This window comes from Dryobates pubescens, chromosome 11 (genome assembly GCF_014839835.1).
Source record: "Dryobates pubescens isolate bDryPub1 chromosome 11, bDryPub1.pri, whole genome shotgun sequence".
NCBI lineage: Eukaryota > Metazoa > Chordata > Aves > Piciformes > Picidae > Dryobates > Dryobates pubescens.
The window spans coordinates 14,282,521-14,309,743 of NC_071622.1; the positions used below are offsets into that span (position 1 = coordinate 14,282,521).

Consider the following 27,223-nt stretch of genomic DNA (forward strand, 5'->3'; position numbering starts at 1 on the left):
CAATGACCAGATTACTTCTGGCAATTTTTTATGGTAAAGCTAAAGAAGTTTCCTGCTGCCATAGCAGAATGTTGAGTTTCAAATCACTTATATACATGGAATTGTTACATCAAATAGTTGGGAATTAGATTTTGGCTGGTCCTGTTATTGTGAACAGCTCTGAAATATGTCTGAGATAACCCTCTTGGACAGTTCAGACAGGCTCAGTTGGGAGTCTGAGTTGTATTTTCTTTCATTTCTGATTAAAGACAAAATAAGAACATGGATAAATAAGAAGGGAGCATGCCTAGAACAGCGTAAATGCATAAGGAACACACTTAGAATAAATCCGTAGATCCGTAGGGAACGTGCTTAGAATAAATATGTAGGGAACACAAAGCTGCAGCTGAATTCAGCTTTTTGCAGTAGTGCCTGCCTCTCTTTTTTTTTTTTTTTTTTTGCCTCCCCCTGGAAAAAGTACTCTGCTGCCAGCCTTTCAACAGCTATGTGCAGGAGCTGAATGCTATCAGGATGGTTGTGTGCTGTTAGTTGTGATCCTTTTGGTTTGCTGCGACAAAACTATTTCTATCAGGTTTTCTGTTGTGTGATTGTGTCATATATGACCTGCACTGCTTGACAGAGTCTGGAGTAGTATATTTAAAAAAACAGTTTGTATTTGGCAGCTACAGTATAAAGGGTCTCTATGTGCAAGGAGTAAGAGCTTATTAGTGTTGTCATTTTTAACATTCTGAAGGAGGAAATGTAAAGTCTTGTTAATAGATTGAGATGGTTCACGCTTTGTGTAGCTGCAAAGCAATTGAGAATGTCAAATTAAATTGATATTGAAACCTGTTATTGTTGTTGGGACAGTTCCAGAAAGATCTCTGAATTTTGGATCATAAGAGAATAAACACTGCTTTCATCCCCATTTTCCTTCTGGAGTAGGAGCTAAGGCAGTGAGTGAATATTGGTAGCTCTAAAAATAACCCAGCATCTGCTTGACATGCTGAAGTGGATTGTAGTAAAGCCTTATTTTGAAAGCTTTGAGTTTGGTGCTGCTGTTTCTGAAAGAGAACATTCAGCTGATTTCTGTGCCAGCAGCTGTACAAATACAAACTGAGATCTTGAGTGAGAGCTGACTTTTCCCCCCAGTTGCGTGTTCTGCGTTCAGAACATGCTAAACTCTGTCAGTAACTGTCCCACAGCTAGACAAAGATCCCGTTTAAGACTCTTGCCTGTTTCGGGAGTGCTGATACTGCTCAGAGTAGTCTGAAATGTCTCTGAATGCAGTTTTATAGCCTTCTAGGATCATATTAGTGCTTTCTGAGTGTTGTGACTAACCTTTAAAGTACACCCTCATCTGTGGACCTTGTTAAATGGTGGCTGCAGTGTGTGAATTGCTCAAGTCCTCCCAACAGTTTGCTTTTATGTGGAATTTATAAGGGCATTCCCTGCTTTGTCAGATCCTTCCTCTAAGTTGTCAGGAGCATATTGCAGCTGGGTGAGGCTGGAGATTGGCCAGGAGTGTGAAACATTGATGGTCTTGTAAACTTTTCAATGATACATATCTCACTGAAGTGAGAGAAATTCCAAGAGCATGCAAACTCTTTTTCTTTCCGGTCTGTTCCGGTCTAGTAGGCAAAATAAGAGTTTGCTATGTGTGTATTTAGCAGCTTGGATTAATATGTTATGTTTTGGTAGCTTGATGTTTTCAGAGAATGGTTTGGGTTGGAAGGGACCTCCAAAGATCATCTAGTTCAAACCCCCTGCAGTGAAAAGGGACATCTTCCACTAGATCAGGTTACTCAGATCCTTGTCAAGCCTGACCTTGAATATCTCCAGGGATTGGGCCTCAGCCACTTCTCTGGGCAGCCTATTGCAGTGTTCCAGCACCCTCATGGTGCAGAGGTTGTTCGTAACATCCTATCTAAATGTGCTCTTCTCTAATTTCAAACCATTGCCCCTTGTCCTGTCACTGCAGGCCTTTGGAAACAGTCCTTCTGTAGCCTTCTTGCAGCCCTCTTCAGGTACTGGAAGGCCTGCCTGGGAGCCTTCTCTTCTCCAGGCTGAACAATCCCAGTTCCCTCAGCCTGTCCTTGTAGCAGAGGTGCTCCAGCCCTCTGATCATCTTCACTGCCCTCCTCTGGACCTGATCCATCAGGTCCATGTCCTTCCTGTGTTGGAGGACACAGTAATCCCGGTGAGGTCTCACCAGAGCAAAGGAAAGTGCCAGAATTGCCTCTCTTGACCTGGTGGCCATGCTGCTTTTGATGCAGCCTATGATGCAATTTGCCTTCTGGTTTTTGTTTTGTTGTTGCGGTGTTTTTTTCCCCCATTTAAAACAGTACGCATGCTGAGGAGATTTCAAATACATACTGAAACCCCAGGTCTGTGGAATTCAGGTGATGCTCAATGTGATATTTATGGTAGTTTTGCTTGTGTTCTGGTATGAGTAAGAGAATGAAGCGCTTTTAATGATTGCAACTGTCCTTTGTGTCTCCAACACAGCTGTGTAGTATGTAGAGGCTTTTACAGCTTTTGCTTGTGTTTACAGTGGTGATTAGTAGAGATATTTAAGTTTAGTCATCTCAGTACATGATGAATTCCTGCAGTTTGTTAACAAGAAGTCAACACTCAGCATTTGTCTTATTGGGAACCATGTAAGGTAACCAAGTAACAGCTGCTGTGCCCCAAAGCTCACCGATGAGCAGTATGCAGGGCACCCTGCCACCTGGGTATACTTGATCTGAATGTACAGGTACAATAAATTCATACATCCTGTAGTTACAGCTCTGGCCAGGTGGAAAAACATGAGGAGAAACTTCTTTGCTGTGAGGGTGCAAGAGCCCTGGAGCAGGCTGCCCAGAGAGGCTGCGGAGTGTCCTTCTCTGCAGAGATTCCAAACCCACCTGGACATTGTGATCCTGGGCAAGCTGCTGTGGGTGACACTGCTTTAGCAGGGCAGTTGGACTGGATGATCTCCAGAAGTCCCTTCTGGGATTCAGTGATATGGTGGGTTTCCTTTGCCTGCTTATTTAATGCACTTTAAAAAATGTTAAATGCCTGTCTGGTATCACCATCACAATTGCAATGCAGTTTCAGCAGCTGCTTACAATTAGTGCTGTTAAATAACTAGTCATCTGTGCTAGTGTTGAAGTGCTAGAAGCCTCTGAGCCACACCTGGAATAATTTGGTGTGCACATTTGATGTGTTCCACCTGCCCACCTAAGAGATAAAGGGCCCTGAAGAACTGCCAGTGCTGTTATAAGTCTGCTGAGTGATCTTTTGTCAGTGGACTCAACTACATGAGCTGTGCAGCAGGGGAATGTGGGACTGATCCACCTGACAAGATGTGAGCATGCTGCCTGCTGTAGGGAGCTGCTGTGGATACTTCTCAGCCAAATAACAGCTTGAACTCCAGGTTGGAAAACAATCATTCAGGAGACAATGTAAGTGACTTGGCTCAACTCCAGCAGTAATAACACTTGGGTACTTTTCAGCCAAAGGGCAGAAACCTGAGCTGAACGAGCAGCCCAAATGTATTTATGTCAGGGGTAATTCCAGGGAAGAGACGGCATAGATCGGCAAGAGGTAAATTATTTCCTTGGCATAATCCATTTCTTCATTCCCTCTGTTTCCTCTTCTCTTTTCTCTGAAAAGAGACAGTCCAGAAAGAAACATGTCAGTCTTTGAGATCTGTGTATAGAATCATAGAATGTTAGGGGTTGGAGGGGATCTCTGGGAAATGAGTCCGAACCGCCTGCTAAAGGAGGGTCACCTAGGGCAGGTCACACAGGAACGCATCCAGGTCCGTTTTGAAAGTCTTCAGAGAAGGAGACTCCACAACCTATCTGGGCAGCCTGCCTCAGGGCTCCAGCAACCTCGCATCAAAGAAGTTTCTCCTCATATTCAGACGGAACCTCTTGGGTTTGTGACACCCATCCTTCAGATATTTATAAATGTTAATAAGATCCCTTCTCAGGCTGTTCTTCTCCAGGCTAAACAGCCTCAGGTCTCTCAGCCATTCCTCATCAGGCAGATGTTTCAGTGTCTTAATTGTGCTTGTGACCCTCCACTGTCCCTCTTGAACTGGGGAGCCCAGAGCTGGACAGGGTGCTCCAGATTTGCCCTAACCAGGTATTCTCAATATTGTTCATATAGATCCATGCTTAAAGATGTTGAATTTGTGCTTGGAAGAGTCTCACAGGAGCACCCATGAATGTAACTGCTCTGTGTCACTTACCTGAGCTAAGGCATAAGCAGTTATGGGGTGTCCATGGTTTGTGCTATACTGTAACATTTGCAGAGTGCCAGGGCGAGGGATGACTCCAGACAGCACACCCTGTGCCTCTGCATGGCTGAGGCTGGATTAGGAAGGAGTGCAGTGGGAACTTGGCAGCTAGGCGAGAGAGCTGGCAAGTGACTGAAGCAAGATAACGATGTCCAAAGAAAATATTCCTTTTTAATTGGGCTCACTTGGTTGATGCCAGAAGTAGAGATGAATGTGACTGGCTGATTAATGATGAAGGTTATTTTTTGTTTATCCCTCTTGAGTGTTTTGATCTTTATTTATGTTGCAAGAAATCCATTCTCAGCTTGCTATTCACACAGGAGCCTCTGACAGTTTTTCTGTTTGTGTGCAATATTTCACCTAAGCTGCTTTCATTTGGCTTGTGAATGAAAGTAGAAAATGGAATAGGAATTCCAGTGCATATTGGTAAAATGTGCTTTAAACTTAATAGAAATCAGATGGCCAGTAAGGATGCCTGTTGAGAAGGGAGTGAGGCTCTTCTTACACACATGATCTGTGTTCTTTAAAAGATTTTGTTCTACAGCCTTGAATGAAATTGGCATTCTAAGGATCTTGTGCTTCTCTTGCCCACTTACATCTTCCCTGAGATATGGAGAACCAAAGCAAAAGAGATCAGACTGAGCTGTCATACAAGACCTGTTCTATGTGCCTGCCTGGTTCCTGACCTTGGAGCGAGAAAACAAGATGGCTAATGAGGGGCAAATCTGGTCTCACTGATTCTAGCTGGTAGCTTGAGTTTTGCAGCTGTGTATATTAATGTTTTTCAATTAGTATCATTGCAGGCAGCTGCTACCTGTAGTGTGAGGAGGGTGACAAGAGACTTCAAGGCCTTGGGACAGTTGGTGAAAAAGCCTGGGGCACAAGTCATTTTCTCTTCTGTACTTCCAGTACCCAGCCGCAATACAGAAGGGAATAGATGAATCCGATCTGTAAATACCTGGCTCCAAGACTGGTGCTATAGGCAGGGCTTCAGGTTCTGGGACAGTGAGTGGTTTTATAGTACATCAGGATGGATGGCTGTACATGGGGAAGGCTTATCTCGTGGTGGGAAAAGGTTTCTGGGACAAGAATTGGCAGCGCTCATTCACAGAGCTTTAAACTAGAATCAAAGGGGATGGGGGTTATTGCTGGGCCTGCACCAGTGGGGCAGTGTGCCAGTACTAATGAAGACCAGAAGGCCTCCCACCCCAGCAGGGTGGAATTGGTGTGCCCAGCCCGCTCCCTGCAATGCCTGTACACCAATGCATGCAGCATGGGGAATAAACAGGAGGAGGTAGAAATCCACGTGCAGTCAAGGGATTATGATCTGGTTGTGATTACAGAGACATGGTGGGACAGCTCATATGGCTGGAGTGTGGTCATGGATGGCTATGTCCTTTTTGGGAAAGGCAGGTCAACCAGGTGAGGTGGTGGAGTTGCTCTCTATGTGAGAGAGCAGCTAGAATGTATTGAGTTCAGCCCAGGGGTGGCTGAGGGGCAAGTTGAGAGTTTGTGGGTGAGAATTAAGGGGCAGGCTAGCATGACTGATGCTGTTGTGGGTGTTTATTACAGACCACCTGATCAGGTTGATGAAGTTGATGAGGCCTTCTAAGGCAACTTACAGCAGCCTCACAATTGCAGGCCCTGGTTCTCGTGGGGGACTTTAACTACCCAGATATTTGCTGGAAGGCCTACATAGCCAGCCACAGTTCAGGAGATTCCTCCAGTTCCAACCCCTCTGCCATGGGCAAGGACATATTCCACTAGACCAGGTTGCTCAAGTCCTCATCCAACCTAGTCGCAAATAGTTCCAGGAATGAGGTGTCCTCGTTATTGTGTGAAAATAACTGTCTGGGCAATATGTGTTGCCACATCAGGATGTCTAACTGCCACTGGAGGCAAACAGTTCCTTAAGATCAACATGAGAAGATACCTTCCTGAAGACTAGGGCATGCAGAATATCTCCCAGTGTCTCTTGGTAGGATTTATAACAAAATAAAAACAGCCGTGAAAGTTGTGCACATCATGAATCACTTGAGGACTGTTCTGTCTCTTGCATCCATTTCTTGCCTCTCCCTGTCCCCTTGTATCTGGATTTAATCCCAGTATTTCTGAAACTTCCCCTGGTGCCTTTCCTCTGGGAGCTCAGAGGTTTTGGACCTGTTATGAAATAGAGGAGGGGCTTTTTGGGACCCTGCAGCTCTTTTGTTAAATCTACAAGTGAAAAACTAATGAACTTGGGGAAGGTTAATGGGCAGAAATAGAAGAAAGGAAAGGCATTCTGTGCATCTGTGTTTACAGTTTTGCAACTGTGTGCAAATTAGTTGCTGTTTGTTTAATCTTCTGCTTGTCTTTGGCAGTGCAGCTGTGTCATTTTGCATGCACTTCTACTTGCAGATCTCAGAATCCTTTACAGGCTCACACCTCTGGCTAATGGCTGAAAACTGAGTCATCATGTCCTGGCAGCAGTAGTTCTGCTCCCCAGAGCGCCAGGTGCCATGCTGCATCAAAAAGCTTTCCTCACAAGAGTTCTGTTTGAAAAGAGGGGCTTTATCTGCTTAACAGGGGCATGCAGATCAGGTTGCATGAAGCACTAACAGTTATGAATTGTTATGAAACTCAAACAGAAGACACAGTGCAAATATTTTAAATAGAGGCCTTTTCAAAAGGGTAAATCAAAGTTGTGCCCGTGGCTTGTATACTGATGTTACAACAAATTGTGTTTCCAACCTGCCCTTCTCCTTGAGAACCTCAGTCTTCAGTTAGATGTACTACAGGGCAAATTATTCTATAGTAGCTGTGATTGTGGCAGCAATAAAATGTCTTGTGTCCCCAGGACTCCCCTGCCTTGCTGCTGTGATGTGCTAGTCCATATTATCCAGTGAAATGGGACCTGCAAGAGGCACAGGCACCTTGTTGAAGTCAGCAGTGTGTCTCAGTTGATAACATCTATAGATTGCCAGCCTGTGCTTCCCAAACTTGTGCTATTCTTGCTAAACCCCTCCATATAAAAGGCAAAGAGTTCTCCTGCTGCTCTTACCTGTGCTCTTAATCTGATGTTTAAACATTTAAAACTCCATTTCCCATTAGCTCATTTTCTATCAGTCATTCAATTGTGATGAGATTGTGGGGAGGAAAATTGATTCCTAAGTTCTGTGATTTAAGGCCATTTGCTTTAAAACCTGCTGACAAAGCTCCACAGTCTTTCTGCCCTGCAGGGAGGCAGAACCTGCCTTGTTTCTGTCCTAGAAGCAGCATAAATCTGCAGGGGGATTCCTCTCCAGGTCAGAAACAATCTTCCGCAGGGAAATTCATCTTCCAGGTCAGAAACACCGTGGTTTTTACTTAGCAGCTTTTTAAGCAAAAGGTATTACAACACAGAAAATCTTCCTCCCTACAATGCTAATGAAAGGGGCACAGTGCTAATTTTTCCAGAAGGCCATTTGCAGTAGCATTCTGCATTGTTTCTGCTTGAGCTGTGACAGCCTGAACTAGAAAGACTGATGCTGTTTGCCTGAAGGTTGTGTAGCATCACACCTTCAGCATGCTTTTGGCAGATGATGCCACGCGTAACCAGACTCTGTGTGCTGGCTCATAGGCAGCATGAAAACATGTCAAACAGTACCTCAGCCTATAGCATGGTGTAATTCCCACTGGAGCTAGTGAAAAAAAGAGCTGTGCAGAGCAGCCCTGGATTCAAGGTACCTCTGTGATGCATTTATTTAGCTGCTTTTATTCTCCCAAAGGGAATAGGTAGGGCTTAGACTTTTTACTCAGTTCTATGTCCTACTTATGTTGGGCACACCAGAACTGGATGTATTTCCAAGGCTTTGTCACCTTGATGGATCATGTTGATGAACTTTGTATGGTTCTGGCAGGTTTTGGGAGCTCCAAATTCTGCATCTCAGACCAAAGCAAATACTGTAGATGTGAATTCTTTTGATCTCTGAATCCTGACTTACTAACTTTTGTAAGGGTGGGCTTGTTTCATCATGAGAAAGTGAGTAAATGAGTGGGCTCTGACCCTTATGAGGATTGACTTACTATAGAGCTGTTTGAAAATGGGACTAAAGTGATTATTATAATCTTTAAATGTTTTCTAAATGGCAATGTTTAATTACTGGCTTTAATTTCTCTTATTAGAACCACCAAAGGTTGTCATTTCACCTATGAATCAGACTTTTACAGAAGGCTCTGAAGTGTCTATCAGGTGTTCTGCAACCGGTTATCCAAAGCCAACAGTAGTATGGACACACAATGATATGTTTATTGTTGGTTCAAACAGGTAGGTCCTAGAGCTTTGTTTTTCTTTTTTTTTACTATGTGAGTAAGAAGTTTTGAGGAGTGGCAGAATATTCAGCGTATTTCTTCCATGGGAATCTGTGAGTTTTGAAAATAGAACCTTGACTTTTGCTTTCATAATCCTTTAATTTCTATTTCCTTGTCTCTAAAATGGGAATCACAGAATCCCAGCATGGTAGGGCTTGGAAGAGACCCCTGGGTCTGCTAAAGCAAGGTCACCCACAACATGCTGCCCAGGATCACAGTGTCCGGATAGGTGTGGAATCTTTCCCAAGAGAGAGACTCCACAACCTCTCTGGGCAGCCTGCTCCAGGGCTCCAGAACCCTCCCACCAAAGAAGTTTTGCTTCATGTTTAGTTCTCTTCTTCAGAAGGCTTTTCACAGGATGAATTTGACCACTTCACAAAATGCATTGTGGCAGATATAATACTGATATTATTCCTTATCATGGAGAAAAAGCCAAACAGCAATACCTGTTTATAAACCATCTGGCCACGCTGGTGCTGCTTGGAGTGTGGGTGTAACCGTTACTCTCTTTTCTTTAATCGTGTTGGTCGGTCCCCTGTGTGTTCCCAGGTACAGACTGAGCCCAGAAGGCACCTTAATCATAAGAAAGGCAATTGCAAGAGATGCAGGAATTTATGGCTGCTTGGCAAGTAACTCAGCTGGGACAGAAAAGCAGACATCCACCCTTATGTACATTGGTTAGTAAAGGAACCAACCTCATGTAATGAAGGAAGTAAACTTGTATGTTGTCAGGGAGGAACTGTTCAAAGTAGTAGAACCACACAGAACATAGTGATAGAAATTTCACAGACACTCAGAAAAGGTGTTGAACAGCTCACAAATGTCCCTTTTGTTTCCTGTCCAATCTAAGTAGCATTGTTAGGTGGTATTTGGGGGTTAGTGTTTCTTCTTGTGCTGTTTTTAAGGAAAAAAACCACAAAACACCAAAACGCCTAAAACTGGGAATCTAAGTGGGGTGGGCTGGTACCTCCCACTAGACCAGGTTGCTCAAGGCCCCATCCAACCTGGCCTTGAACACCTCCAGGGAGGGAGCATCCATGACCTCCCTAGGCAACCTGTTCCAGTGTCTCACCACCCTCACTGTAAAGAATTTCTTTATAGTATCCGGTCTAAAACTCTCCTCCTCAAGCTCAAGTCAATATATTAATAGCAGAGGACTAGAATTCTTAATGACCAACATCGAACTGGAGAAGGCATAGTGTCTGCTTAATCTTCTTATTTTCTATGTCATGAAACTTTTCTGAATCTATCCTTAAATACCCGGTGTATTCTAAGTATCATCCAGGGGCTCTGGACCAGACTTTACTCTTTTGTGTTTCCCAGTGTCTGTCACAGAACCCCAGCATGGTGAGGGTTGGAAGGGAATTAAGTTAGACATCAGAAGGAAGTTCTTTACAATGAGAATGGTGAAATACTTGAGCGGGTTGCCCAGGCCTGTGATTGAGGCCCTGTCCGTGGAGACATTCAAGATGAGACTTGATGTGGCCCTGAGGAGCCTGAACTAGTTGGAGGTCTCCCTGCTGACTGCAGTAGGGTTGGACAAGATGACCTTTGAGGGTCTTTTCCAACCCAATGCAATCTGTGGATCTCGTCCAACCCCCATGCTGAGGCAGGGGCACCCACAGCAGGTTGCCCAGGATCACAGTGTCCAGGTGGGTTTGAAATCTCTTCAGAGAAGGAGATTCTACAACCTCTCTGGGCAGCTGCTCTGAGCTCCAGCACCCTCACAGCAAAGAAGATTTTCCTTATCTGTCACCTTATGTGATTTTTAAGCCTGTTTACCTTTTAATGCAAATATTTGTCCATATAGCAAGAGAAAATAGTAGTGTTTCACGGTATGTCTCTTTTAAATGGTTTATGCTGTGGATGAAGAGCTCATTTTTCTCTATGTTGTTTCTTTTTAGAGGGCCCTACACTGACCATAGTTCAAAGTGAAATTCTGGTTGCTCTTGGAGACACAACTGTTATGGAGTGTAAACCAACTGGAATCCCTCATCCCCAAGTTAAATGGTTTAAAGGTGCACTTATTACTTTGTGTTTGCTGTATTTACATTCACAGAAGTACTTTGAATAATGATCTCGAAAGCTTTATGTAACATTCAGCTAGTGACTGACCTATGAAATTCTCTGCATCTGGAAGAAACAGAACTCTAGGGCATAAATTCATGCTCCTGTTTAAACACAGCTAATGAATGTACTGTAGCATTGCTAATAAATGAAAAAAAGCTGATCCTCCTGCCTGCTTCATCAAGGTTCATTCTTCTGCCAGGAAATGTGTAGCTGTATGGCATAAAGATCTGGCTTTCCCATTGCAACACCTAGGGAATATGAGTATGTTCCTTTTTCCAAAACTCAGAGGTGTCTCCTACAATTTCTTTGGCAGTGAGGCAATACATTTGATATCAGAGCTGCAAAGTTGCAGAGTTAAAGGGGACTCAGGGAATCCCACATATCAGAAAAAAATCAGCTGACTCCTGTGTGTGGTTGTATAAAGAACCTGCCTGCTGATAGTCTGGAAAACCAGGAATCTTTATAGGTAGATACTGCCAACAGCTTATCTAGATCAATATTTCAGCTCTGACAGTGGCTGGAGGGAAGCCCAAAACTCTTTGTGATCTGCTTGTAAATAACCTTACCTCAAAACAAGCTTCTTCTGAACTCACTATAGTTAATGGATGGCTTATATTTGAAAGCAGGAATCACTGGGCATTGATACTCCTCCCAGGGAGTATATCTGGGCCAGTTCTTAATGTTACACATCAGTATTGGGGCTCCTGTTGAACTTGAGACATAGCAGAGCTGTTTTATTGTGTTTTGCAGAGTTCTTAGCTTGGTATAGAGCTGGCAGATGTGTGGCCACCACATGTAGCCTCTCATTTGGGAAGAAGAAACACAGCCTGGCATGCTTTCCTAATGGCAGTTCTCTGTCCAAAGCTACTGGGGTTTATGTTCCTTGTGCAACAAAAAACCAAAGGCTTGTGTCTGATGCAGTAATGAATTTTTCCACTCAGATAGGTGGGAGTCAGGGCATTCATCTGTTGGGTGAACATGGCCATGCTGTGAGCTGATCTCAAACTTGGAGTCATTTTGATAAATACCCTGTTATATTTCATTATTTGTTCTCTGTGTGGACTCAGGTGACTTAGAGTTGAGGGCTTCAGCATTTCTCAGTATTGATGCTCATCGGGGTCTTTTGAAGATCCAAGAAACACAAGACCTGGATGCTGGTGACTATAGCTGTGTGGCTACCAATGATGCAGGGAGAGCTTCTGGAAGGATAACTCTAGATGTTGGCTGTAAGTAGCTTGCAATCTAGGCAGGAAATTCTCTCATTTTGGTGTTTCTGTATTTGGTCAGTGGTGCCTTGGTCAGATAAATCTTACAAAAGTGTTCAGGTCTGTGCATGTGCTAGGAACACCTATTTGGTGGCATTCGCTAAGCTCTTTCCTTATCCTGTCTGTTTCTTCACTCTTCTTTTGCAAAGCATTGAAGTTAAGAGGAGGAAGAGAGTGCAGGAGGAGGACACTGTTCAGACCTCAATGTAATGTGGTTCTCATGTAGAGAATATATTAGTAGAGAACATATTATACTAGCTATTGCTATGCAAGTTTATTGTAATTTAGCTTTTCCTTTCCTCTTGTCCTAATTCACTCTAACTGCTTGTGGCCTGACACATGATGTCTTGTTAAATGCATGTTCATGTCAGGCACATGCCTTTTCTGAAGCTGTGATTCCCACTCTTCGAGGGAGATGAGGAACTTAACAACTCTAACACTTGAATATGAATGTTTGTCTGGTGGGGATGATTGTATCTTCAGAATTTTTTGAGATGCTTAGCACTAGCACACTTCTGAGCTGGCCATTGTAAGGACAGAGCATGCAAGGCTAAGACAGCTTTGGTAAGGTGTTGCTACAGTGGGGACTCCTATTTTAGAAGAACGATCATGGATAATGGGTCTCAATGGTGTGAGCAGAATGCAAACGTTGTGTCACAACCTCAGCTCATTTTTCTGTGTGCTTTTTTCCTCCTAGCTCCCCCAGTTTTCACACAGGAACCCAGTGATGAATCTGCAGACATTGGCTCAAACCTGACGCTGCCATGCTATGTTCAGGGTTACCCAGAACCAAAGGTGAAGTGGAGGCGGCTGAATGGTGCTGCCCTTTTCTCCAGACCATTCGCACCTAGCTCCGTCAGCCAGCTCAGGACAGGAGCTCTGTCTATTAACAGTAAGTAGACTGAAGTTGTTTACAAAGAAAACTCCAGAAGGAAATCTGACATAGGCAGAATGTTTAGGTTCTTGTATTAGTGTATAAAATTAACAGTGTAAAAAGGCTGGGTTTTTTCAGGGATTGTGCTTCTGATACTGACTTCATGACTTTTGGCACACAGTTTGTTTTCCCATGAGTCTGTGAATTCAGCTATTTGATTACTGGTTTCACTCTTCTTCAGAGAAATTATTACACCTTTATTTCAATATATTGTAGAACATAGAATCATAAAATGGCTTGGGTTAGAAGAGATCATCTTGTTCCAACTCCCTGCCATTGGCAGGGTCACCTCCTACTAGACCAGGTTGCTCAAGGCCCCATCCATCTTGACTTGGAACACTTCCAGGCTTGGAACCTCCACAGCTTTATATGTGGATTCTGGTCTCTCTTGGTACTGAGGAGCCATGGAGTTTTGGGTTTGCATTTTCTTTGAGGGAATTGTTTTTAAACTCACTGTTTTAGGCAAGCCCTAATTTGGTTCATAACTTAAAAAGTCTGCAAATGGCTTTGTGATTTCAGTTGCTTGGAGATTTTCAGTCACCCTTGCATTAAGTGATGTTACTCTGTGTTGTGGCCTTTTTTCCTTCCTTTCTAGACACAGTTGTGTAAGGTGAAGTAATTCTTCTCTACATAGAGTGCAGGAACTCCTGTCTTATGTGCCATTTTGTGGGTGTCTGCTCACACAGGCACACATTGTTCTCTGTAGTAGGCAATATTGCATAGCCAGGGCACTATATGACAGTGTATGTAGATATGTAGTGTCCTACCTTATATTGTTTATGCATATTAGTATTTTCTATAGTAAAGCATATTCTCTTACTGTGGATACAGTGATGTAAAGTATCATATATATATGTGATACAATGCATTTTTTTTCACTCCAGTGTTCATACTCAGTTGTTGCTATAGTCTTTTTTTTTATTCAGTCCTTGCTTCTTCACGTGGTGACAGAAAGGGATGATCTGTCCAGAACCTAGTGTGTGAAATGAATGATTAAAAAAAAGGCTATCCAGGTATTGCAAAAATGTCAATGTAATTTCAGCTGCTACAATCAAATCTCCATAATTTTTTTTTCTCCCTCTAGATTTGTGGGTCAGTGATGAAGGAACTTATATCTGTGAAGCTGAAAACCAGTTTGGAAGGATTCAGTCACGGCCAGTCACAATCACTGTGACTGGACTGGGTAAGTCTGGTTAATGGGTATTAGGAAAAACTTCTTTGCTGCAAGAGTGGTCAGGGATTGGAAGAGGCTGCCCAGGGAAGTGGTGGAGTCAGCATTCCTGGAGGTGTTTAAGAAAGGTGTGGACATGGCACTTGGGGACATGGTTTAATGGCCATGGTGATATTAGGTTGATGGTTGGGCTCAATCATCTTAAAGCTGTTTTCCAGATGAAACAGTTCTATGATTCTGTATTTACATACATGTAGTCATCCACACAAACTGATTCAGAAGACTTTCAATTGGTTTCAGTGAATTTTGCTTGTTAGAACATTGTCTTTTGACTGGCTACATTAGTTTGGATTAGTTCCATCTACACTTGATAGCATGAACCTTAAAAAAGTGATTTATCCTCTCTTCTGTTTCTTATTCTTAAGTAAATTTATCAAGAAATGAAAAATCACCAGAATGCTGAGTGCTAATGATGAGGTTTGAGGGGGTGGGAAGCAGCAGTGAACTTGCTTAGGTCAGTGTGTTGCTATAACTTAGTGATCCAAGAATACAGTTAATGTCCTGCTTTGACAATAGCTGTGTTCTTAAGGAGTTTTTTATTATCTTAGTTGGCCAATTGGCAGTGAAAGGAAAAATAATGCTTTGGAACATATACAGTTGTGAGAGGATAAGGATGGAGTCCATCTGCCATCAGAGAAACCATGTGGTGGCTTAAAAGATGTAGTGGGAATCTTTAATGCTAGTAATGTTTGACAGAGATGGTTTTACTTATTACAAAGTGTTATTTAATTCCCAGTACTTAAAATTAATCTACCACACATGTGCCCAGGAGTGCCTTCTGTTGGCTCTTTGCAGAGCATCCAGAATGTTCTGCTGGGCTGTAGACCTCTCTCCTAATCCTTTAAAATTTTATGCCTGAAGGACATTACTATTTGGTTTTCATCCTCTCCAAACTGGCTGCTTTTCCTTACTTGAGAAAAATACAGGAGAATAAAAGTAATGTATCAACTTAGCATCAGGGGGACATGAATTCTGAGGGAAATGCTGGATTGGATCCAACATTAGCTGGACAATGTCTTCCATTTGCTGACATTCCTTAATTTCAGGATCATTGTTCCTGTACTTTCCCGGCTTCCTTTCTCTCCTATGCTAGCCCATTCATCCATTTGTTTCTTTCTTTTTTCCCTACCCTACATCATTGATGTTTCAGATACCAGAATCTCACCTGGTATATTTGTCCTAAAATTAAGCCTGTTGAAACTCTTGTGCTGTTTGTTGATAATGAAGGATTTTTCCCACTTTTTTCCCCCCCTCTTCTTTCTATTTAAATCATAAATCTATTTAAATCACTAAATGTATCTTGCACTATACTTGGATGTTTCCTTGCACAAAGAGACCTTTGTCTGATGCTGCTGCAAGTAGCATTAGTGACAGGACTAATTATAACAATTCAAAGGTAACACTTGATATATTTTAAACTTCCTAACAATTCCTTCTAATTCTTTCTTCTGTTGCAGTTATACCTCTGATTGGAGCAAGTCCAGCCACAGCCAATGTGATTGAGGGGCAGCAGCTCACTTTGCCCTGTGTGCTGCTTTCTGGAAACCCCATTCCAGAGCGGAGATGGATTAAGAACAGTATGGTGGTAAGACTGGTTTGTTTCCTGTAAGAGTAATTGGCAGAGAAAATCTGCAAGCCACAATAGCAACTTGGCTTAGTTTACAGAAGTTGGATGCAAAAATAGTCTGATGGATTTTATGCTGACAAATAAGGACGCTTCAGGAGATTGGAGTGGCTGACTGGAAACAAAGGTCCAGTGGCACTGAGGTGAATTACAGCAGAACGCCAACTGGTTGTATGTGTAAGGTGGTAGCTGTTTCTGAGGTGCTACAGGTGCTGTCTCCCAGAGTACAGCCAGTCTCCTGAAAAACTGCTGCTCAAATAATGGTAAGGGAAGTATTGCATCCTGATGGTTCTATCTCAGTGAGCACTGCCCATGCTAGCAAATTTCTCACTGGAGCATAGATGAAGGAGATAGATGTGAAGGTCTACAAAACAAATGGGAACCAAAGTATTTCTGAATTCTTCTATCATGGAATTGTAGAATCTTACCTGGTAGGAAAAGACCTTAAGATCATTGAGTCCAGCTGTAACCTAACATCTCCCTGTACATAACAATTAGAATGTGTCCCTAGGCACCTCATCCAAACATCTTTTAGACCCCCCCAGGGATGGTGACTCTACCACTTCCCTGGCCAGCCTGTTCCAGTGCCCAATGATCTTTTTCGTGAACAAATTTTTCCTAATATCCAATCTAAACTTCGCCATTTCCTCTTGTCCTATCACTTGTTACCTGGGAAAAGAGGGCACCCCCCCACCTCACTCCAACTCTGTTCATGGAGTTCTGGAGAGCCAGAAGTTCTCCCCTCCGCCTCTTCCAGGCTGAGAAACCCCAGCTCCCTCAGCCACTCCTCACAGGCCTTGTGTTCAAGACCCCTCACCAGCTGTGTTGCCCTTGTCTGGAACAGCACCTCTGTGTCCTTTGTGGAGTGAGGGGCCCAAAACTGAACAGAGCTTAATTCTTCTGTTTTACTTATTTTCAAAGCAATTTTATGCATTCTTGTGCTTTGAACATAGGAATGCTAGTGGAAATATACCTACCAAAATGATGAAAGTGCTGGCATTTAAACCCTGGGCACTGAAAAGCACTTCCCCTTCCCCACCCCGTTTTTCAAAAAGAAGAGTACCAGAACATGTCTGTAGATCTAGGAGTTTTAACATGATGACTTTTACTGTTGTTGATAGGGTGGTCAGTATCCCTGTACCCTAGTGGTGCACTGCTGAGAGAGAAAGTGTTTTCTTTCCTCTGAGGACCCTAGTGTTGCCAGTTTGTGGCTTTGAACACTTCCAGGGATGGGGCACAACCTCCCTGGGCAACCTGTGTGGTGCCTCACCAACCTCACAGTGAAGAACTTGTATTTAATCAAAATCTCCTCTCCCTCAGCTTAAAGACTTTATCCCTTATTCTATCACTATGAGCCCTTGTAAAAAGTCCTTCCCCAGATTTTCTGCAGTCTGTCAGGTCCTGGAAGGTTGCTCTAAGGTTTCTCCAGAGCCTTCTCTGTGCTGAAGAACCCCAACTGTCTCAGCATGGCCTCATAACAGGGGGCTTCCAGCCCTCCCATCATGGCTGTGGCTTCCTCTGGTCATGCTTTAACAGGTCCATGTCTCTGATGTGCTGAGGATTCCAGGGTGGACCACAGCACAGCAGGTAGGGTCTCAGCAGAGCAGAGAAGAGGGGCAGCATCACCTCCCTTGACCTAAGTGAAATTTCATTTCTTTAGCAGTAGCCCCATTACTGACTTTAACCCCTATGAATCTCTGCTTTTTATCTTGCCTGCCAATTTCTTCTTAAAGCCCTTTCTCCACAGCTGTAATTAAAAAACAATAGCAAATATGAAAATTTATTTTCACCAAGCAGAAGCTGACCCTACCTGACCCTTCACTGAGCTTTCTGCTCAGTTTTTGTATCACTGGCAATCATTAGCCTTTCCTTTAGACTCTGTAAATGCAAGGAGCACAGACTGTAACTTCTGGACGAAATTCTGGCAGGATTCTGCTTGTTGAGTTGCTAATTCCCCTGTACAGTAGTGCCAGGTTCCTGTAATTGTAAGCTCGGGGCAAAAGCTATATTCCAGGGAAAGTGTTGGACTGAGTTATATTTAGAGAAGAAAGCAGCTTTCTCCAAGCACCATGTGACTGGAACAATTCTGCAAGAAGGGCATGTTGCTGCTGGAGCAGGTCCAGAGGAGGCCACAAAGATGATCAGAGAGCTGGAGCACCTCCCCTATGGGGGCAGGCTGAGAGAGCTGGGGCTGTTCAGCTTGGAGAAGAGAAAGCTCGGAGAGACCTTAGAGCAGCCTTCCAGTACCTGAAGGGAACTACAGGAGAGCTAGGGAGCTACTTTTTACGAGGTCTTGGAGTGACAGGGTGAGAGGGAATGGACTGAAGCTTGAGGAGGGCCAGTTTAGAGAGGATGTTGGAAAGAAATTCTTTACAGTGAGAGTAGTGAGGCACTGGAGCAGGTTACCCAGGGAGGTCCTCCTCCCCAGAGATGTTCAAGGCCAGATTGGATGGGGCGTTGAGCAGCCTGATCTAGTGGAAGGTGTCCCTGCCCATGGCAGGGAGTTGGAACTAGATGATTTTTAAGGTCCCTTCCAACCCAAACCATTCTGTGGATCCAGGAATACACACTTTCTTCAGTAAAACATGGCATCACTCTTTTGGCAGCTGGTTCCCAACCCGTACGTTACTGTGCGCAGTGATGGAAGCCTGCACCTGGAGAGGGTTCGGCTGCAGGACAGCGGCGATTATACCTGCATGGCAAGTAATGTTGCTGGGACGAGCAACAAAACCACCACTGTTAATGTCTATGGTGAGGAGCAAGGTCCAGTTGCCTTTTCTTCCAGCAGCTTTCACTGTAACTTTTTTGCTAGTCTTACCAGTTTCTCATATTTGCTCTTTTGTAATGGTGTTACTTGTAGAGCAACATGGTGGGCAATTGGATCCACCACAGGTATATATTCTGCCGTGAAGGATTGGAGAGTGGAGGGGAAGGTGACTGGCCAGTGTTAGAGTTCAGAGAAGAAGAGAGGCTGAAAAGCCCCAAACCCTGCAGCCTGTAAGAAGCAGTAGTTGAATAGAAGGATTTTATTGTACCATGGTTTGAGATGCCTCCTGCACACGTCTAATATTTGCATTTATTTCCAGTTCTGCCTGTTATTCAGCATGGACAGCAGATATTCAGCACCATTGAAGGAATCCCAGTCACATTGCCATGCAAAGCAAGCGGAGTTCCAAAGCCATCTATTGTCTGGTCCAAGGTATTTTCTCATATTTGAGCTGTTCATGGTGAACATGTCATTTGGTTGTCATGAAAACTATACACAAGAAACAGCCAGGGGACCTCAGCCTTTTTGGGGGAGTTTCTCCGAAAGTCATTTTTTTATTCTCTATTTGAACAAGAGAGTTTCTGATAATATAGTTATTTGGGTTGCATGACATTGCTGTGAGGGCATTGCTGTGCCTCAGAAGCTGTGCAGATGTAACTGATTGGACCTTGCAAAGAGCTTTGTTTCAAAGGAGTAGAACACAGTTAAATGTTGGTTTGGTGGGGAAGAAAACATGAGAGCAGAGGGGTTTTTTCTTTCTGTGCTTGTAACAGTACAGACAAGGAAGAGTCTGCTAACATTTTATGTAAATCAGAAAACAAAGTAAAAATTTACTCAGTTGAAATCTTGATTCCACTTATTTAAGAATTAGGGTGTGTAAAATGTAACAGGTTTTCTGCATAAGAATCTCTGTGCTTCTGCTCTTATTACTGCCTAGATAGTGATAAAAAGCGTGAAAAGTCAGTTAATTCGTCTGGCTGGAATTTTGGGGCCAGGTTTATTAGTTGCTATAAGATATTTTGTCCATTTCAGCCATAAAAAGTAGAAGCAGTGCGGTCATGTAAATGGACATATTGCTTGATTTAGTCAGAATGCCTGTGAGTTGTTTGGGCTACAGAACTGCATTAAAGAGCATGGAACATATTGCACAGTAAATCCATCTTCACACGAAAAATTGGTCACAGCAGTAGGGTAAGGTAGGAGAGACACTACAGGCTATAACAATTCTTATGTTCCTTCTGTACTTTCAATATTTTCATTAGATGAATCTTTTTGTATTGCTGTCAGTTTTAGCTTTTATTGAATGAAATCATTGCACTTGAGTTTATTTTAGAAAATCCTGGCTCTATGGACTTCCTTTTTTTTTTTTTTCCCCCCCTCAGAAAGGAGAAGTAATTCTTCACAGCAATGAGAACTTTTCTGCAGGGTCTGATGGAAGTCTGTATGTAGTTTCACCAGGGGGTGAAGAGACTGGAGAGTATGTTTGCACTGCATCAAATGCTGCTGGTTACGCTACACGGAAAGTGCAGCTGACTGTCTATGGTAAGGATGAGCTAAAATCAAATTATAGTGTCGTTATCCTTCTCCTCCTGTTGTATTCTGCTTTAGACGATATAACCTGCTCAGGTGGATCTGTAGCTAGGTGTAAATGGGATTTAAACTGAGCTCTAGTGCTTTTGACTTTGCCCTAGGTCCCTGGATCCACATATTAGGCAATTTTACAAATGGCTGATACTGAAAGGCTCATCCTTCAGCCATTACAATTCTCTTCAAACCTTCTGATATCTGATAAAAGAATTAAGATCCATTAATCACAGCACTTCCAGAGCTTCCTACAATCTTTCAATTGCCTTCAGAATTTGCTTAGGTGTAGGCTTGCTTTGCAAGGCTTTTATGGCTTGTAGGTATTAGTGCTGTCGGGTAACACAGATTAGGTTTTGGTTGCAAATTATGTATGCAATACAGCTCAGCATCTGCATGAACTACATCTACCTGTTGCTACCCTACTTTCTGGGTGGATAGTGCAGTCTTGCTGGGATCTGCAATGTTGCATGTAGGCATCAGCCAGCGGCTGAGCCACAGGCACTGTACATCAGCAGTGCAGTGAGTTCTGTCTGTTGCAGACATGTCACTAACAATAGGTTTGTGATGTTATATACCTGATTAAAAAAAAGTAGGTACCCGAAGTAAAATGATATGATGCTACTCTTGCATGAATCTGTATACTCATTGCAGCTTCTTAACATGTTCTGTGTTCTAGTGAAACCTAGAGTATCCAGGCCTGGAGACCAGCAAGGAAATGCTTATGATAAACCCATAGAGATCTCAGTACTTTCAGGGGAAGATGTCACACTTCCATGTGAAGTAAAGAGCTTGCCACCCCCCATAATTACCTGGGCCAGAGAAATGCAGCTTATCTCTCCATTCTCTCCAAGGTAACAATGTCTGGTGGAAACGAAAAGTGAAACTGCATCTGAGCTTTCAAGATTTGGAAGGGTGTATAATTTCTAATTGCCACATGATCAATCAGAAGGTGTCAAGTTGTTTTACTAGGTCTTGAAACTCTTCTTGCCCAAACCAAATGTGCCTCCTAAAACCATCCCTCATACAGCTCCCATACCAGTGCATGGTTATAGACAGTCTCAGGAGGCCAAGGCAAGAGAGATCCGGTTCTATTTATGCTGTGGTGGTGCCCAGCAACCCACAGAATCTGTGCCTGATTATAAATGTTTAAAAACTGCTTTTCTTTTCATAAGTATTTAATGTTTCTGCTCAGGGGACCACCGTCTGTTATTCATGTGATATCTGGGCTGCCAGTACAATACAGATGATGATAAGTGTTTAGGAGTGCTTACAAGGGGTCATTGCTCACTGTGATTTTGATCCCAAAATTCTCTAGGTATTCTTGAATGTGAAAACAGCAAAATGCTCCTAAAAATGCTGAGTTGACAGCCCTAGAGAATGAAGATTTGGAGACTGCTTCGTGTTCAGCTTGAGCCACAATGTTGGAGTTCTTCTTCATTATTTAATGTATACAAATAAGAGGGGAGATGAGTAGGTGGTTATTCTCTGTGTGTTCTCAGTGAAGTGTCAGGTATCATCACAGGGGTTTCTGAACTTCAAAACACCTCAGAAGGGATGAAGACTACAGCTGTAGTCATGAGCCAGGGAATGGTAATGATGGCCAGGTTTGCACTGTAGCAATTGCTGGGCCTGTGGCCTAGCATCTCAGGGATCCAAGTGGAAGGAATCACCAAGTGCCTGAGCTGAGCTAAGGAACGTTACAGAACCAAATTCAAGCCTCTTTTCCTTATAGCCATACCTGTGAGCCTGTGACAGCCTCAGCAACTGGACCAGCATGTTAGGGGAAGGAGGCTTGTACACAGAGTTGATTTGTTGGTAATCTCTGTGGCATTTTCTCCTGTGTCTGGTGAGCATGTTGCATGCACTAATGAATCCACGTTCTTGGTCCCTTGCTTGTCCTTACTTTACCTCAGGAGACACTGATGAATTAGCCTGCTTCCTCATGGATGTTGTGGAGAGATCCAACTGTCCAGAGTAACAGAAGTCCAGCTCAGCCCATTCCGTAAAATTGTTTACAGATGTCAGCAAAAGTTAAAGAATTTGTCCAAATAACATTGTTTGGGACCACCCAAAGATGATGTTAGAAATGTAACCAATAAACAAAAGAAGAGCGATACCAGAAATGAAGGAACTTCTGTCAGACAGCACATATAATTACTGGGCAAAATAATGGCAGATAAGTTGCCCCAGCAATCAGTCTTTTGGGGGTTATTTGGGGGGTGAGGGAGGGAAGAGGTTTGTAGAGATATGGGGAGCTGAGGAGGAATCATAATATCAGACAGATTTGGGTGGCCTGGAGGAGATGCACTTCTCTTCCTTTCCATCTGTTTCTCTGGGCCATTGCAATCCAAGAATTCACGACTTAAACTCATATGCTAACACTGTGCTGACTAGGGCCAGAGAAAAGGAGACAGATGATATCACCAATTCCCACCAACTTTCTAAAGGCTGTGTATAACCTCAAGTGCTAGACTTGTATTTCTTCTTGGCAGTTCATAGCTGTCATTTTTTTCTTCCCTCCTCATTTATTTCCTCTGTCTCTATTGCTTTTAACTTCTACATAAGATGATTTTGGCTTAGCTGACCAGTGTATCCTGTGATGTTATAGGCCTGTGACCAGAACTGTTGTAAAAACTAACACTATATAGTGAACTGTTTTCTGATGAATAATGGCAATTTCTGTAAACACCAGAACTGACAGGTTTGAATCAGGATACTCTTCAGAATCCTCTCTTCCATCTCAAATCAGTGTAACATCATCTTTTGCCAGGATGTAATAGGATCAGAAGTTGTTTAACTTTCTGACTCACTGACCTGGGTTGAAGAACTCTGTTTCTCTTACCTTTTGGTTTTGGGGTTGGTTTGTTTCTTGGTGTTTGGTTTGGTTGGTTTGTTTGGTTTCATTTCTAGAAACAAGACAGATTTTCGTATGTCCTGTAAGTGGCTAGAACAAAATTTTGTAGTTGGGATCTCTCTGGATGTTTGGCTACCTGGATGTTTGGATATGTGTATTTTGAGTGTAGTGGCTAAGTAAAGAGAATGAGTAAATTTAAGTGATATAGCTGAGCACAGCTCAGTGTGCCCTGTAGAATGGTGTTATTTAACACATGCAGCCATTATCAATCTGTAAGCAGAGGTCATTCACCTTTCCATACATGTTTTACAGCATATCTGCTTCTTACTTTTCCAGACACACTTTCCTCCCCTCAGGGTCAATGAAGATCAGTGAGACACAAGTTTCAGACAGTGGAATGTATATCTGTGTAGCCACAAACATTGCTGGGAATGTGACTCAGGCAGTAAAGCTCAGTGTTCATGGTAAGTTTTAACTTAAAGCATAGTCATCTGCAACTTTCCACATGGACTTCAGCATCATGCAGAGCCTTTCAAACCTTTTTTCTTATGTACATTAAATGCTATTGCCTTCTATTATTTCAGATCATGCCACATTCATATCTAAATAGTTGTTGTTATGTGAAAAGGAAATACTGTATACACACACATGTATACTTATATAATAAATACATTCACTCCTTCCATATAATCCTTCTTAGACTTCTGGAAGAATTACAGCACAATAGGACAATTGACTCCTGAAAGTAGCCAGAGGGATTTTAAGAGCTGAAAACTTGTCCTAATGCATTTGGATGCTCTCTGTGCAAGGGGCTTCTCAGCAGCTAAGTTTGCATATAGTAGCTGGGAGCAGTGAAGGTGTCTTACAGGAGCCATGTACCCTTTCCCTCTCCTTTTTACCATAGATCATCAATAGTTATGCCCTAGTCTCTCTCCTACTTGTCCCATGCTGGGCTCCCAACCACAGGTTCTTAACCACTGACACAGTGTCGCATATTGCTAGTTCTATGCTTCCTCATCACCTGTGTCAGATGGAAACACTGTGGCACAGGTATTTAGGAGCCATGGCCTGGCACAGCCCACATGAGCCTGATCGATACTGTGGGTGTTTAGATAGTTCTCCCATATTTCATGCTCATGGAGAGATTGGAAGTGTTGCTGCCACTGCCCTTGCCAGCATGTCTTTGAAGTGGATCACATGCCACAAGCCTGCCAGGTTGGAACTCCTGCCCTTAGTAGCTCTGAAACCTTAGACTATGCTAGTTGAGGAACAATAGCTCTGGCAGACTGCGACTGGGGCTGGAGGAGGCTGCTATCACTGCACACCTTTGTTTTTCTGTAAGTATACGTTAGCAGAGAGCCTGGAAAAATGGCACTTGTTATTGTATCAGGCATTACTTACAAGCCTTGTCATTGTCAGTGATCCTTAGAAAGAAAAACACTGTGGCAGAGAGCTATGCTGGCTTTACATTATTCTTTTAGGACCAGCAAAATCTCTTCCAGTCATGTTTATCTCCTTGACTGAACTTGTGTTTGGAAGCATAAAAGAACAGAGATTAAGGGAAGGAAATTAAAATGTCGAAAGGAAAATTAACTTCAGCGTAAAAGCTTTTGAATTGTTTTGTGTTTTCAAGAGCAGTCCCCATGGTTCTTCAGATGTACTCAGTATAATAATGTTACTCTACTTGTATGGAAGTCATGAAGCAGAATTTGAAATTTAGCTTCTTCAAAGCTGAGCAGTAAGATATCATGCCTCCTATCCTGTGTGGAGACCATGCAGGTCTGTTTCCTTACCCACCTGAGGGAATGTGGTGTCAGTGGGTAAGGCAGGATGTTCTCTGAAAGGACAAAACCAAAGAAGAATTTCTTTCAGAAATGGTCTTGTACATCATTTTTCTCATATGCTGATGGACTAAACTTCTCTTCCTTAGCTCCTCCAAAGATACAGCATGGGCCTCGTGTTTTGAAAGTCCAGGCTGGCCACAGAGTTGACCTACCCTGCCGTGCTCAGGGGATCCCTCCCCCAACAATCTCTTGGTTCAAAGGCAGAAGTGCTGTGCCAACAGATGGTGGACACTTCACCCACGGCCTGGATGGCACTCTAAGCATCAGCAATGTCCAGCTTCCTGACGCTGGGATCTACAAGTGTGTGGCTAATAATGCAGCAGGCAGCGATGCAGCGGAGATCACGGTACAAGTTCAAGGTATTTCTGTTAGGGCCATGATCTTGCCTCCTGCCCTGGCTTTGTGCAATTTCATGCCTGTGCTGCCTGGTTTATGTTTTGGAGGGCAATGGTCCTTGCTGCTGTGCAACCCCAAATCTAGTTTAGATGCTATGTTCTGGTGTTAGTTAAGGAAAATCTGTCTTCAAGCTACTTATGATTTTGTTTTGTAGCAGGGAATTAAAATCAGATTCCAATATGGGAAACCTCATTTTCAACCATTATGTGTGTGTATTCAGGTAGCTGACAATTTCAGAGACGTCTTCTGAACTGAATCTTTAAATAGAATAAGAGATTTCCCTGAGCTGAGGTTGAGCTCTTCACTCTGTGTATTGTGGAAATGGTGCTGGGGCAACAGTGGTCCACTTTAAATAGTAGTGTAACTCCTCACTTGATGTACTGGCGTATATCAATGACTTAAGCTAAGCAGGAATAATTTCTTCTTTGTAGCAGTCCGAAGTCAACATTCTAATCCCTTTGGATCAGAGGTGCTGAGACCTGCTTGTTACAAACAACAAAGAACTGACAGTAACTTTATTGAATTATAAATAATGTTCTTTGTAGACTGTCAGACTACATACACATTCAAGTAGAGACAAATTGGGAAAAAGCCTCTTTATACTGCTTACTTCTTAAATGCTCCCACTGAAATCCAGGTTGTATGTTCGATGCTCCTCAGTGTAAAGAGGGTTATTGGAATCTGACTTTGTCTGCATGAAAGTCTTAGACATGCTGTGTATAGCTAGGCTGTATTTTTGCATTTGGGTGCAGAGGTCAAGGATTTTTTGAGGGTCTCATTTTTCTTTCAGAGGCTCCTGTTATTGAGAACCTGGACCCGCCATACAACAGTCCCTTTCAAGAAAGAGTGGCGAATCAGCGCGTTGCATTCCCGTGCCCAGCAAGAGGTGGGTGTCCTCGTTGCCACTTTTAGAATTGTAGAATTACTGTGGTTGGAAAACACCTCCAAGATCATTGAGACCAACCATTAACCCAGTACTGCCAGGTCATCACTAAAGCATGGCCCTCACACCACATCTACATGTTTTCTGAACACTTCCATGCGTGGTGACTCCAACACTTCCCTGGGCAGCCTGTTCCAGGGCTTAACCACTGATTCACTGAAATTTTTTTTCCTAATACCCAGTTGAAATCTTGCCTGCCACAAACTGAGATCCTTGTGTCCTATTGCTTGTTACCTGGGAGAAAAGACCAAGTCCCACCTTGCTAAAACCTCCTGTCAGGGAGTTACATAGAATACATAGAATACATAGAATAAACCAGGTTGGAAGAGACCTTCAAGATCATCGCGTCCAACCCATCAACCAATCCAACACCACCCAAACAACTAACCCACGGCACCAAGCACCCTGTCAAGTCTTCTCCTAAAAACCTCCAGTGATGGCGACTCCACCACCTCCCCAGGCAGCCCATTCCAATGTGCAATCACTCTTTCTGTATAGAACTTTTTTCTAACATCCAGCCTGAACCTCCCCTGGCGCAGCCTGAGACTGTGTCCTCTTGTTCTGGTACTGCTTGCCTGGGAGAAGAGACCAACATCCGTCTGTCTACAACCTCCCTTCAGGTAGTTGTAGAGAGTAATAAGGTCACCCCTGAGTCTCCTCTTCTCCAGGCTAAGCAACCCCAGCTCCCTCAGCCTCTCCTCGTAGGGCTTATGTTCCAAACCCCTCACCAACTTTGTTGCTCTCCTCTGGACTCGTTCCAGCAAGTCAACATCCTTCCTAAACTGAGGGGCCCAGAACTGGACACAGTACTCGAGGTGCGGCCTAACCAGTGCAGTGTACAGGGGCAGAATGACCTCCCTGCTCCTGCTGGCCACACTGTTCCTGATGCAGGCCAGGATGCCATTGGCCCTCTTAGCTGCCTGGGCACACTGCAGGCTCATGTTCAGTCTACCGTCGACCAGCACCCCCAGGTCCCTCTCAGCCTGACTGCTCTCCAGCCACTCTGACCCCAGCCTGTAGCTCTGCATGGGATTGCTGTGGCCAATGTGCAGAACCCGGCACTTGGATGTGTTAAATCTCATGCCGTTGGACTCTGCCCATCTGCCCAGCCT

The 27,223-nt window shown here is 43.5% G+C and overlaps 1 protein-coding gene across 1 annotated transcript in view; it reads left to right on the top strand.

The window, feature by feature from the left end:
• The window catches only part of HMCN1 (hemicentin 1), a 207,908-nt gene that overhangs the window by 69,784 nt on the left and 110,901 nt on the right, over positions 1 to 27,223 (top strand). The window contains exons 12-25 of the mRNA XM_009902656.2: positions 8,414 to 8,555; positions 9,149 to 9,276; positions 10,504 to 10,617; positions 11,737 to 11,895; positions 12,632 to 12,826; positions 13,953 to 14,051; positions 15,557 to 15,684; positions 18,330 to 18,474; positions 18,810 to 18,922; positions 19,873 to 20,032; positions 20,751 to 20,925; positions 23,265 to 23,392; positions 24,859 to 25,131; positions 25,959 to 26,054. Of these exons, the coding sequence (XP_009900958.2) occupies positions 8,414 to 8,555; positions 9,149 to 9,276; positions 10,504 to 10,617; positions 11,737 to 11,895; positions 12,632 to 12,826; positions 13,953 to 14,051; positions 15,557 to 15,684; positions 18,330 to 18,474; positions 18,810 to 18,922; positions 19,873 to 20,032; positions 20,751 to 20,925; positions 23,265 to 23,392; positions 24,859 to 25,131; positions 25,959 to 26,054 (2,055 nt within the window). The remainder of the gene's footprint in view (positions 1 to 8,413; positions 8,556 to 9,148; positions 9,277 to 10,503; positions 10,618 to 11,736; positions 11,896 to 12,631; positions 12,827 to 13,952; positions 14,052 to 15,556; positions 15,685 to 18,329; positions 18,475 to 18,809; positions 18,923 to 19,872; positions 20,033 to 20,750; positions 20,926 to 23,264; positions 23,393 to 24,858; positions 25,132 to 25,958; positions 26,055 to 27,223) is intronic.